The sequence below is a fragment of the Pogonomyrmex barbatus genome, unplaced genomic scaffold (assembly GCF_055798465.1).
Source record: "Pogonomyrmex barbatus isolate J1 unplaced genomic scaffold, ASM5579846v1 scaffold18, whole genome shotgun sequence".
Classification (NCBI taxonomy): Eukaryota; Metazoa; Arthropoda; class Insecta; order Hymenoptera; family Formicidae; genus Pogonomyrmex; species Pogonomyrmex barbatus.
The window spans coordinates 2,433,725-2,446,303 of NW_028297114.1; the positions used below are offsets into that span (position 1 = coordinate 2,433,725).

The window sequence follows — 12,579 nt, forward strand, 5'->3', positions numbered from 1 at the left end:
GTCATTTCTCGTCGCCATTTCGTTGGAACGAGATTCAGGTAGCAGCAGCAGCAGCAGCAGCAGCAGCAAGAGCAGTATCCGCAACAGGAACAAAATTAGAAGTAGCGGTAGCACCAGCGATAACAACGGCATCAGCAGCAATAGCAGCATCAGCAACAGCAGCAGCAGTACTCGCGTGACGGCGATCGACAAGAAGAGAGAGAGCAAGAACAGCGGCAGATCGGCAATCGACGTGCTGCACGGATCGCCCTTATCCGTCCGACCGTACGTAACGGCGTCGTGTGACCGCATCGTCGGCACGACGCACCCGGAATCGACGACGCCCAGGAACCGGCCGGTAGCCGGCAAGTCGCGCCGCTTTCAGCACCGGACCCGTCGTCCCCATCAGCCGCAGCAGCAACTTTACTACCCCCCCGCGTCGTGGGACACGCGCACACTACACTTCAGGAACTGTTAGCACCGATCAAAAGTGAGTCCGGTTTGCGATAGAAGCAAAGCTCGCCTTGGATATCCTTTAGTTAAAACCGGTGGTCCAATCCGTGGTTTCCTCGATCAATTGATAAAACTTTTTTCCACTAGTCAATTGGACGCTTCGAAGTATTTACAGCGCGGAATGAACTGCCTTAGTTTTACATCAGTTTTACCTTATTTTTTTCGTGTTTTTTTTTTTTTTACGAATCCCATTGCCATCAATCTTTGATCGACAGAGTGAATAATATGGAGAAATCGATTCTGTTATATCGAATAATAATTTTGATTTACATCGGTCCATCAGTATTGTTCTTATCGATATATCAATTTTTTTTTTTTTTTTAGTGTTTTCACATCTTTCTTTCGCCTGCTCATTTTATGCTTTTCACTGATTTCGCGACTCGTGCTCGCAGGAAGGTGGCTCAGCTGTGCGCAGCCTAGACAATGTCCGAAGATTCTGACTCTATATCAGAGGAAGAAAGAAGTTTGTTCCGTCCGTTCACGCGGGAGTCCCTGGCAGCGATCGAGGCTCGCATCGCCGAGGAACAGGCCAGGCAGAGGGAGCTTCAGCAGAGAAGAGCGGAAGGCGAGGTACGGAACGCGGCCGTAATGCGCTCGTCGCACGATCGCGATTATTTCTAATTTTCTCTTCGCGCATCAACTACACATCGATACATAATTCGTCATATGCGTATATTTCGTAGGAACACCCCTTAAGTAGCGCCAAATAAATTACGTGATCGTTTCCACGACGATCGTGTGTCCAGGTATTCCGATCCTTCCCGATTATTTCATGAGGGAGTCTCGAAGATATACTCGTTTCAATTTGTAAAAAGATCATAATTTCGAAAGAAATATGCTTTGCGTTTCGTTGTACATATGCTTATTGTTCTCCAAACTTGTACCGCTATTTCGAGATTGTTGTTACCCGTTGTATGATTTTTCAGTTAGTCATACATTGATTAACGCTAGCGGGTATATTTATCTGACGCTGCTAATTTTCATGCCAAGCTCGATTGTGCGATCAGATAATTTCCCTGTGTAATTACTGTCCTTTCTGTACATATACGTACATAGACGTTCATACCAGACGAGTAACGTAACAATAAAGATTTACGAGTTTTAACATAAAAAAATATAATATTTTCCTAATGTTTTATGAAAATCCTGTTGCACGACAGGTTATCTTAGAGCTTGGAAAAAATTCGGTTCTATGACCGGTAGCCATTGCGCTAAATAAACATTTTGCATTAAATACCACTCATACTTAAGATTTTGTCACGTAATGTTCAGTCTCATATATAAATAATTTTATCAAGTTTTTCCTTGCAAGATGTTTTATCGAAGAAAAATTATTTTAATTAACAAAGTTTAAAACAAGTACGTATTCAAGTAAAACAAATAGAGAATAAATACAAATATGAAATAATTTTTTTAAAAACATTAGAAACAGTGGGACAAACAATAATACCGCACCTGTCATGTGCATTTCATAAACAATTTATTTAAATAAACAATTTATTTAAATAAACAAACAATGAAATTAAGATGCACTTTTAGATCGCATTCAACTTAAATATTTTTGTTCCCTATAAAGGATATACATTGTTTAACACATCCTATGAGAGATGCAGCTTTTTTTTTTATCGATCGGTCTTAAGTATGAGCTGTCTTATCGTTAATTTTTCTATGCCTAGCTGTAGCGCCCTGTTTGCGAAACCCTTTCCCATTCATTCTTTTTACATATGTCAAATTGCAACCACGAGTTCCCCTTATCCACTCGACTGTCCCCGTTGATTGTTCGCTTGATCTATCGCCATCGTAGAGAGGATGTAACCTATCTTTCTCTACCGACGACTATTTAAATCCATTTGTTTATACATATCTCTGTCGTCGGGTAATGTATTGTGTGTGTTACGAAAGATATGTCACGTACGAAGCTCGATGTCTGCAATGTTACTTATCTCTCTGTGCCTACTTATACATATATACATATATATATATATATATATATATATACATATATATATTATATATATATATATATATATATATATATATATACATATATTATTTATGTGCGTGGATATCGCTCGTGTGTTGTGGCTACCTCCACTCATTCTCCTCGCCATCGTGCTCGCGTTAATGAATAACGCGCGAGTGCCACGCGATGGGAGATGATTATCACGGAGGAGCGTATTAATGTAAATCCAACAAATGAGTCTCCTACATCCCTTATAATTAGCGTTCCTAATTTGCACTCCGCCCCCCCCCTCCTCCCCCTTTTCCTATAACTAGCTGTAACAGCATCGCCGATAAAAGGAGAGCGGATTTATTTATTAACCTTCCTCCTCCTCCGCGTCTCTATCGTTCAACATTGATCGCGCTGTTTGAAAATTACTTTCGCAAGAGGAGCAAATCCTCTCCTTTTATTGCCTCCTTGTATTATACTCCCAGCGATGAAAGGTCAAGGAGAGAACGAGAGAGAAGCGAGATCGAGACTGGATTATCATCGATCATCCCTCTCTTTGTAATGAGTCGTAAAAAAAAAAATCTAAGAATATATCGGTCTATTCTATTTTCGCATTTTATTTTTTAATATGCCGTAAAGTTTGTGAATTACTCGGTATATTTATACAGATAAATTTTTCACGTTTCCCTACCGCACTTTGGCAGAAGTTATGTTGTAATCAAATATTTAGAGGAATATACAAAATTTTTACGGTCCATTTACCGACTGGAATTTCCCCTAATATTTTTGTCTTAAGATAGTTGATAGTGGCACGGGCTATAATTCTCTGCCGTGTAAAGTATCTTTCAATTCCCAGATGAACCGTATTTTTCCGACAGTTAATCCAGTCCCGATCAAGCTTGATGTGCTCGGAAACCCTTTCCGCCTTGATTCCGTATTTCCTGTCGTGTGTCTATGTCGTGATGTAACATTGTGTTTCTTCTCTCCCATTCCTAGTGTCATTTATCCTTTTAATCTCTTTCTCTCTCTCTCTCTCTCTCTCTCTCTCTCTCTCTCTCTCTCTCTCCCTCCTCTCTGTATGTCTCTCACTTTCTCTCTCTTTATTTTGTTTTTCTGAACTCGCCTGATCCAGCTCTTACCTCTCCGAAAGCTACGGATTGACCCGTCACTTCTTGTCGCCCCCTTGTTAACCGCATAATAGCATATTCTTTTTTTTTCTTTGTTCATTCACACCGAAATTCCCCCCTCCCCCGTATTCTCTGTATCTCTGTGTGTAACGACTGTTTCTCCATTTCTCCAATTTCAGGAAGGTTTTGGACGGAAGAAAAAGAAAAAAGAAGTAAGACGTTACGTCACGCTAAGTAATACCACTCTCTCTATCTCATCCGACTCTTCTACCTTACTGTACACATGTACACATGTGCACATATGCACACGCCGCATACATACGTATACATACATACATACATACATACATCACACACATACACACATATACATACACACGCGCAAACAGACACGCACACGATCTCATGATTTTTCCTCCGTCGGCAGCATTTGGCCGATCGATCGACTAGACACGCGTCACTCACTCACTGGCCGAAGCCACACATACGATACAATACTTGCTCACATTTTGTGCAGGGATTGAAAACAAGAATAATGAACTTTTCGGTTCCTCCGATGTCGAAGAGGAATCAATGTTTTCGATAAATTGTCGGGCAATTCCACACCTTCGCAGCACATTCGAACCTACGTTTATAACCGAAACTTTTCACATTCGATTTTGCTTACAGTCGATTATTAATTTTTATTCTTTTAATTTTATTTAGTTTTTCTTCGTTCATTGCTCTATCCTCAAACAATTTTACGAAATATTTGTTATTTTTTTTTTTGTTACCTGTGGATTACAAAATATGAAGCAGAATAGTATATATTTTTTTTTTTTAAACAGTATTTTTCGCAAATTATTGTGACGACGATATTTTTTCCGGTGAATTGTTAGTGACAATCTCGGTGTGAACTTTGACTTTTGTGACTTTCAGCTATGATTCTTTTTCGACTGTCACGTTTGATTTGAGGAGAATTTGCGTTCATTTTAGACGGTCGCGCTCGTAAAGGTTTCAATCCCTGGTTTTCTGCGTGCCACGATGTATATATCGATTCCTGAGCGTCATCGTCCCGAATCGATATATCGACCAGATACCAAAGATGTGCAAGTTTAATCCACGAGGCATTGAATTCGAAACGTTTTGATTAATTAATTCGTGGACTATTCTTAGGAAACGCGCGCGAATTCGCCTCCGCCGTATCTCAATGTCGGGTATCTTTTTTATCTTTCTTATCGCAATCGCGAAATGTCCCCACCACCCCTGGGGATATTACAACGTGATCGAGAACATCGTGATAAAGTCTCATGATTTGCACACGCACACACATACACACACGATACAAAGCAGCGTGCTTCTGTATATCGCCCTTTTTTGGTTGTTTTGCAATACACGAATACACGTTCCTTGGCAAGTGTCTTGACGTCTTACGATCAAAAGCGAGCTATGCTTACGCCTTAATGCGCGGCTTTCCCTCGAAATATTTGTTGCTTTCGGAATCTTTGTGCCTCTAAAAGCGCTTTACGGCACGCTTGCAGAAGAGTTTGGAATCAATCGTAACGAGAGAGACGTTCTGAATCATATCAATCGTTCAATTATCATAAGTGTCAAGTCGAGAGAGACGAGTAATCTGTATCAAGTGATATAGCATAAATATACATGTATCTCTCGTAAACGTCCAGAATTAATTGAATGAAACAAAAATTGTTATTTTATTAAAATTAATCGCAATTAATCCCAGATTCGGTCACGCGGTGATCCGAAGGGTACGAGTTAAAGATGCATCCAAGTTGATGTGACCTGATTTCGAGAATCGCTCCGGAGTGATCCGGGCCAAATTCGTGCCACGTATTCGTGTTCAGATAATAAATGAAAATGTGCAATTTATGTTAACGGGACGTACACGGGCGCGGTCTTAAAAAGTTTCGCCGTCAAGAAAAACGCCTACCGGAATGGCGATAACGAAGATGCGCAGTAACGCACAGGTAGTGTCACGACATGAATATTTCGAGCGGAGGTCGCGGTCGCCTGGTAACGCTTACACAGATAGTAATGCCATACGTGCAGACGCTTGAGCTGACTTTCATTCCTTCTTTCTTTCTTTTTTCTTTTCTTTTTTTTTTTTTTAATTTCTTAAATTAACGAACCAGAGCGCGCATCGTCGCAGCTGCAAATCGAAGCAAAATGCGCGAGTCGCGCATAGCCGCGATAACGCGGTGCATCCTCCGGAATCGTATTGATTTATGGCTGGTCGCAACAATAGGAAGTTCTATACGGGAGAACTTCGCCGTGCTGGCGGCTCGCAGACAGCCCGGAAAACAATCTTAATCCCCGTCGGCGCCTTCGCGACATTGTTTGTCGCTCCCGGCGAAATGCCTTGACGAAAGTCAAGTTCGCGCGAGAACGACATCGGGAACACATCTCGGGATCGGGAATGATTCCCCGCGTTTCTCGCGCACTATGCTTGAAACTATGCTTCTTCCGGCCTCGTGATCGAATCTCCGGACGGCGTCCAGACCTCCAACGGCGGCGGCTCCCGCGGGATTCGACCACGAGTTCCCAAACTTTCGGCACGCACGAGCACGAGTTTAGAGCTTTCGCTCGCGCAGAAAACTCGGCGGGCACTTTGGCTTGCGCAACTTTAGACCTAGGTATCTTAGACCGTAACACCGATCTTGTAGAGTAGAGAATATCCTTTTACCTTCTAGGTGTAGGACACTGAATTTTTAACGCCTAGTTCCGCAAGGAACCGCAATTGAGTTCGCGAGGTCGATCTCGAATCGGTATCTCCATCTTTCCATCATTCGCGGGATTTTGTTGCGTCTTGCCGGCCTTTGCGAGGCGAACGCACGTTCGGCGACGGATCGTTCAGTGTGGTTTAAGCGCCTTAAATTCACGTGAGCGCATAAATTTACGTGAGCGCATAAACATAGAGTACGGAGTACGAGGCCTGGAGGCTCCATGGGGACAGATATACCGAGCGCTTTATTTCGATCGAGACATTTATTTGCCCGTGCATACGCTTTTATATATCAATTTGCGCGCGACTGTGCCCTGAATAGACGAAGATCACTGGTTATCACCAATGCTCCATTACGGTGGATCGGACTAGAGACTAGAAATAGAGCTAATGTGTCTAGAGCGTTATAGACGAATTAGTACCAGTTGAATCAGCATAGAAAAATAGGAATTAGCATTTCTAATTAAGACTCGACAGAAAATTTGAGCTGTAGGAGGGGCCAAAAGTCGAGCCAGGTCTCGCGTGGACTTTCTTCAGGTTCGTATGTTCACGACCCGTTTTTAGCACCGACCGAACTTGCAACGTGAATACATCAGTATTCTACTATGCTTTTTGCCTTTCACGTAATGCTGTAATTTATTGGCAAGTTGTTAGCTAAAATGCAATAATGCAATAAAACTTTCGAGTTTTCATCAGCGATTACAATTCTCAGTAAGTTTTTGTGTGCTTGGGGATATCTCGCGGCGTTCTGAGAAATCAGACTTTTCACTTTTCGCTCGGGAACACGTGACAATCGCACGCAATACGCTTAAAGTATACGCTTAAAGTACCGTTTTTCACCTTCAAATCACACGGTTGAAATTTTGTTTTGTGATGCACAGGCGACGACGATGCGGTGTAACGCATCGAGCTCATCTAAAAGCGGGTTATGAATAACTGGTGCACTTAGAAAAGTACACGGATGAATATATTTCCAAAGAAGCGATTTGTTCGAATATTCATCACGACGGCGCTGAATATTTCACGTTCGCGTTCCACATACGAGAGTTCAAACACGATACCGTATGGTTTCCGTCCTTCTGTACGGTCAAGTTTATATTTCTACCCTGTACTACAGGGTGTGCTCGTAAATGCATATTTTAACGTCACATTTTTCGCGAAAAAAAATCTCGTGCGAAATACTTTACAAACGAAGATTGTGTAATACCGTGTAAAAGATTTATATATTTTTTTCGAAAATGTATATAATGTAGATATAATTATAAGTATAAAATGCATTTACATAATACGCGCGAGAAAAGCTTTTGGAATCATACTCTAGTAATAATTTATTTTATGCATTCTTGTTATATCTCTTTTGTATTATGCATGACATTCTTGTGCCATGAATAATGAAGAATTACTGAAATATTTGAAAATTAATTTCCGCGTACATTCTGTATCACGCGGCACGTTTTATCGTCGAATATGAAAATGCAAATGCGCATATAAGCCAAATCTATTGTCTATTTAATTTATGGTCGAAGAAATCGGTATTTTGGAAATATATTTGTATCATCGATTGCTCGATTATTTTTACTTTTTAATGCTCGAATATGAAATGCGATATATGTGATGGCCCAATTTAATTTTACGAGATGTACGGTGCCAGTGTGAAAAAAAATAATGGAATGAAATAATGGAATAAAAATAATTTTTTTTTTTAAATCTAAAACACGACAAGTGGCCGAGATCAAATTTTTCTCTATATGACATCATATATCCTTGACATATTCGCTTCGATAAAAGGAATGTTACAGTCACTCGAATAATTCTGCTCTCGATAGAATTTCAAAGATATATCTTTTATATTTTAATTACTTGGGATAATATTTTTCTACGATAATTCGAATGTCATTTTGCCGAGGCGGCAAAATGTCGTGGTGATGATATGGCAAAGAGATACGCGTATCGGAGTGATCTTACGAGCATCTCGTTCGCAGGTGCGATATGACGACGAGGACGAGGACGAAGGTCCTCAGCCGGATCCGATGTTCGAGCAGGGAGCGCCGATCCCGGTCCGACTGCACAACGAATTTCCACCCGAGTTGGCCTCCACACCTCTCGAGGATATTGATAGCTTCTATCACAATCAAAGGGTACCAGGCATTGACGCACTAATTAATTTAACTCTCTTGAGAGAAACCGAGTTTTCACGAGATGCAGAATATTAGAGTGGGTTCTAACGAGCGGCCGGCTCGCCATGGCTGCATCTGGCGGTCGGCTATTTTCAAACTTTGCCTTTCAACTCCATAATTGCTTCGTATAACTATTTTACGGTTGAACGTTAAAAGCCGTATATTCATATCGAGATATTTTTGTAATTTAAATTACAATCGCGCAGAATTTGAAAACAGTTTCTTTATCTTAAAAAAAATATATATATATATGTATATATACTTTTCGTGCATTAATCAATTTTCTTACATAACCATCTTTATATTATTATTATCTTAAAAAAATTTTACTTATTTAAAAAAAACAGATAATTATAATTATAATTATAATTATTTTAATGCGGTCTTAAAGATATATTTGTTATCAATATTTTTATTTTTAAAACATACTATTACATTCGCGAAGCAACCCTCTTTAAATGATTGCCCATCAATTTGTCTGTTTTTACTCGTGTCCGATTTAATGAATTTTGTGGTACGTTTCTGTTTGTAGACCTTCGTCGTCATTAGCAAGGGAAAGGATATATTCAGGTTCTCGGCGACGGACGCGATGTGGATGCTCGACCCGTTCAACCCTATACGGCGTGTAGCCATATACATATTGGTTCACCCGCTCTTTTCCCTCTTCATCATCACTACGATATTGGTTAACTGTATACTCATGATCATGCCCACCACGCCCACCATCGAGTCCACCGAGTGAGTATCTTTCGTCGCCCTCATTTGCAAATCGTGACGATCGACTATCAACGATGATAAATGAATTAATACTTTATAACCAACGGAAAATCAAGACTCTCCGTTCTTGTCGAAAACAAGATTGTTGATCGAAGGAACTCTATTTATTAAATTAAAGATTTCAGACTATATTTGGATGAATCTATACTAGATACACTTTTCAACAAAATTAAATGCCCACTTTCAATCGATCACAAACATGACATGATGTCTGAATTTACGAAAGCTTTACGAAAAATAATCTTATTTAAAAAAAAAAAAACATTTTAAAATTTAAATACGTCCTTAAAGTCTAATCGATCGTTCTTCGAATTTTTTGGCTTTAACATATTTTGTTGAAAAAATTCTATGACTAAAATTTTTCTACAATTAAATAAAATTAAAATTAATTAAAATATAAACTTTTACTTTGTTTTTCTACTACCGATTTGGAGTAACATTACAATTTTAAAATTACTTTATTGTAAGTGTCATTGATGTTTTTAACCATTTAATATCATCTAGAACAAAATTCTAGCGGTTATCATAAAATTATTTGAATATATTGTTTAATATTATTTATTTCAATGGTGACGTTTAATTATCATTTTAATTAATCTCTATTTGTGTATTTTCTTTGAGTTATATTCGAGTTATGTTCGTGTTTGAAGTATTTGATACTTGAAGAAAAAAAACCATGTAACAAATATATGTTATAGTCGCATTTTATAAATGCAAGTGGAAAAGAGATGAAGAGACAAAAACACTTTTAATGTACGAGGATTCTGCAGTGATTGGGACAATATACACTTTAGCTTGTCATTAAGTGATTGTAAACCTATATAGTTTAGTCTACCGATAAGTTTGGAGATGCGTTTATTGTCGTCGAATTTCAAAATTTAGCTCGTCTATTTGTTCACTGTCACGTTTAGCTGTTTCGATACTTATTTAGCTAGAATAAATCTCATTAAAGATTCACAGCGTAATCATCTATGTTGTATAGATACTTCAAGAAATGTTCTACATGTTATAGCTCTAATATATGAGTAGAGACTCTGATAAATTGTATTCTGTTGGTAAGTTTTGTACTAGTTTCTCTAGCGATAGTATTAGGCAACGGGCAAGAAATCGCGCGAACGATGCAACATGCAAAGTTATGTTGACGTCGTTTTCAGAAATTTTTCAAGATTTGGTAGAAAAATACCTAAAGCTTTAAGATAAACAGTAAAAACTCGATATTACTAGGGTTAAATATAAATAATCGGAAATCTAATTTTTATCTTGTTTTTTATCGCATTCTTGTGTTTAAATATTACAGTGCTAAGTGTGACAAATTATTTTTTTTTTTTATTCGCTATCTCTTACGATTGTAAATAATTCGTTCGCGTGCGCCGTGCCTGAGATGCAAATATATTGGTAGTTAATTTGTATACAATAAAATAGATGTCGATAGATTATTACCGGAAGAAAATAGATGTCAGAAATTATCGCCGAAGTTAGACGCAGTTGGTCTCGCTGGCAAATGTGATCATGCTAATTAATGTAAAATTTCTTCAGTAGCATGTTTCTGAACTTACCGATAGATATTATTCTGAGAGTTGTATAATGTAAATATATATATTCGTAATAATTAGATCTAGAAAATAATTACGTGATGTTAGGTGGAGAATTACTATAACGATAATTATGATCACATTTTTGCGCGAGAATATCGTTTACGTGATTATAAGCGTGTTGAGCGCGATACAGAGAATAGCGAAATGTAAAATGCATTTAAAAAGCTGAACGGTGTGTTTGTTTTCAGAGTGATATTTACGGGCATCTACACATTTGAGTCCGCCGTTAAGGTGATGGCGAGGGGTTTCATTCTGCAGCCTTTTACCTATCTTAGAGATGCATGGAATTGGCTCGACTTCGTAGTTATAGCTTTAGCGTGAGTAGTTAAAACTTATTCTTCTTAAAGAGAGAGAAAGGCAAGAAGAAAGAAAAAGATTAAGAAAAAGAAAATGTAAAGACATGACGGAGTACACGGTAGAGTATGCTGAGCAAAAAGGATCGTCGCCATTTTCTTGAGAAAAAGTCATCGTGCTGATTCTGTGGATACTAATGAAAGTGCCCGAGTATCACTCTTATCTTTTTCAAAATTGTACTCGTGTTATAATCATGTTAATTACCTCGACCTTGTACTAAGAAACATTATTACGAAGACTAGATTTTATCGCACTCTTATTTAAAACACATGATTTTTGCAGAAACAATTAAATTTATCAATTTATTTCAATGACGTCGAATTAAATGAACCAATTTGGCTCTTTAAAAAAAATGATAGAAAAAGAAAAAAAATTTATCAAGTTACAAGTTACAGATGTGGTAATTAAAATTGTGATAATTCTCGAATTGGCAACTTTATATCAGCAAAATTCGTACACCGGAGGAATTATCCACGAGACGTTAATTAGTATCAAGTTAGATTATTCCAGGTTATGACAGTAGACTTCTTCGCTAGATCGGTTGAGTAAGCTAACGTAAGATTTTCCGTAGCACCGATTATATACTTACATATTATATATATATATATATATATATATATATATATATATATATATATATATTCGATCTTCGTTCATTACGCCTCACAAATCCACGCAGACACAAGCGCGCATACACGCATATACACTCTGAGGTGTATTTATATATATTTTAGGTATTTAAATTAGTTCTTCTAGATAGGGATAGCATTATTTCTTGTCTCTTTTAGTGATCTTAAACAAAGAATTTTTAATTGCCATCGTAATACGTTGATTAGACTTTAGTACTCTTACGTCGAATCGATTAAGTCAGTTGACTAATTGTTGTAGTTTAGTACATATCTACATACATTCTTACTTCAGTAATTGTTCATAGATGATCGATACGTGTATACGTTTCACTCGATAAACGAGTACTCGACTGCGGCTCGTAACATCGCCGAGATCGCGTGCCACGAGATTGACCAATTTTCCATCGTTCTTGAGACATTGCCATTTTTTTCAAAATAATTGTTCACTTTTTTTCATTTTGACAAAGGAAATATTAGCAATAATTAAAAAAAAAAAAACACAGGAATCAGATTTTATTCTACTTCAAAAAGTACTTGTTGAAATTAATAACGAGTTTTTGAAATATTTTAATACAATACTTCTTTTCAAGTAAAAGAACTCAAGTTTTTAAAAGCCTATTTACCTTTTTCAAGAATATAAAATAGCATGAGAGAATCTCGATCTTGATGGATTATAAATTAAATATACAATAAAAATAATTCAATATCGTTATATCATCAAAACTGAAAAAAATATCGATGGAAAGGATAATAAA

General features: G+C 37.8%; 1 protein-coding gene across 22 annotated transcripts in view; it reads left to right on the top strand.

Annotated features, from left to right (window-relative positions):
• The first annotated feature begins 328 nt into the window (after positions 1-328).
• Positions 329-12,579, top strand: part of para (sodium voltage-gated channel paralytic) — a 49,595-nt gene continuing 37,344 nt past the window's right edge. For 13 of the 22 annotated variants that reach the window (XM_089075037.1, XM_089075046.1, XM_089075045.1 and 10 more), the window contains exons 1-6: positions 329-469; positions 885-1,062; positions 3,750-3,782; positions 8,275-8,430; positions 9,002-9,207; positions 11,030-11,158. In XM_089075037.1, the coding sequence (XP_088931163.1) occupies positions 916-1,062; positions 3,750-3,782; positions 8,275-8,430; positions 9,002-9,207; positions 11,030-11,158 (671 nt within the window). In that variant the 5' untranslated portion in view covers positions 329-469; positions 885-915. Of the gene's footprint in view, positions 470-884; positions 1,063-3,749; positions 3,783-8,274; positions 8,431-9,001; positions 9,208-11,029; positions 11,159-12,579 lie in introns of those variants that run through there. The other 9 variants (XM_089075041.1, XM_089075044.1, XM_089075055.1 and 6 more) reach the window with 3 other exon arrangements.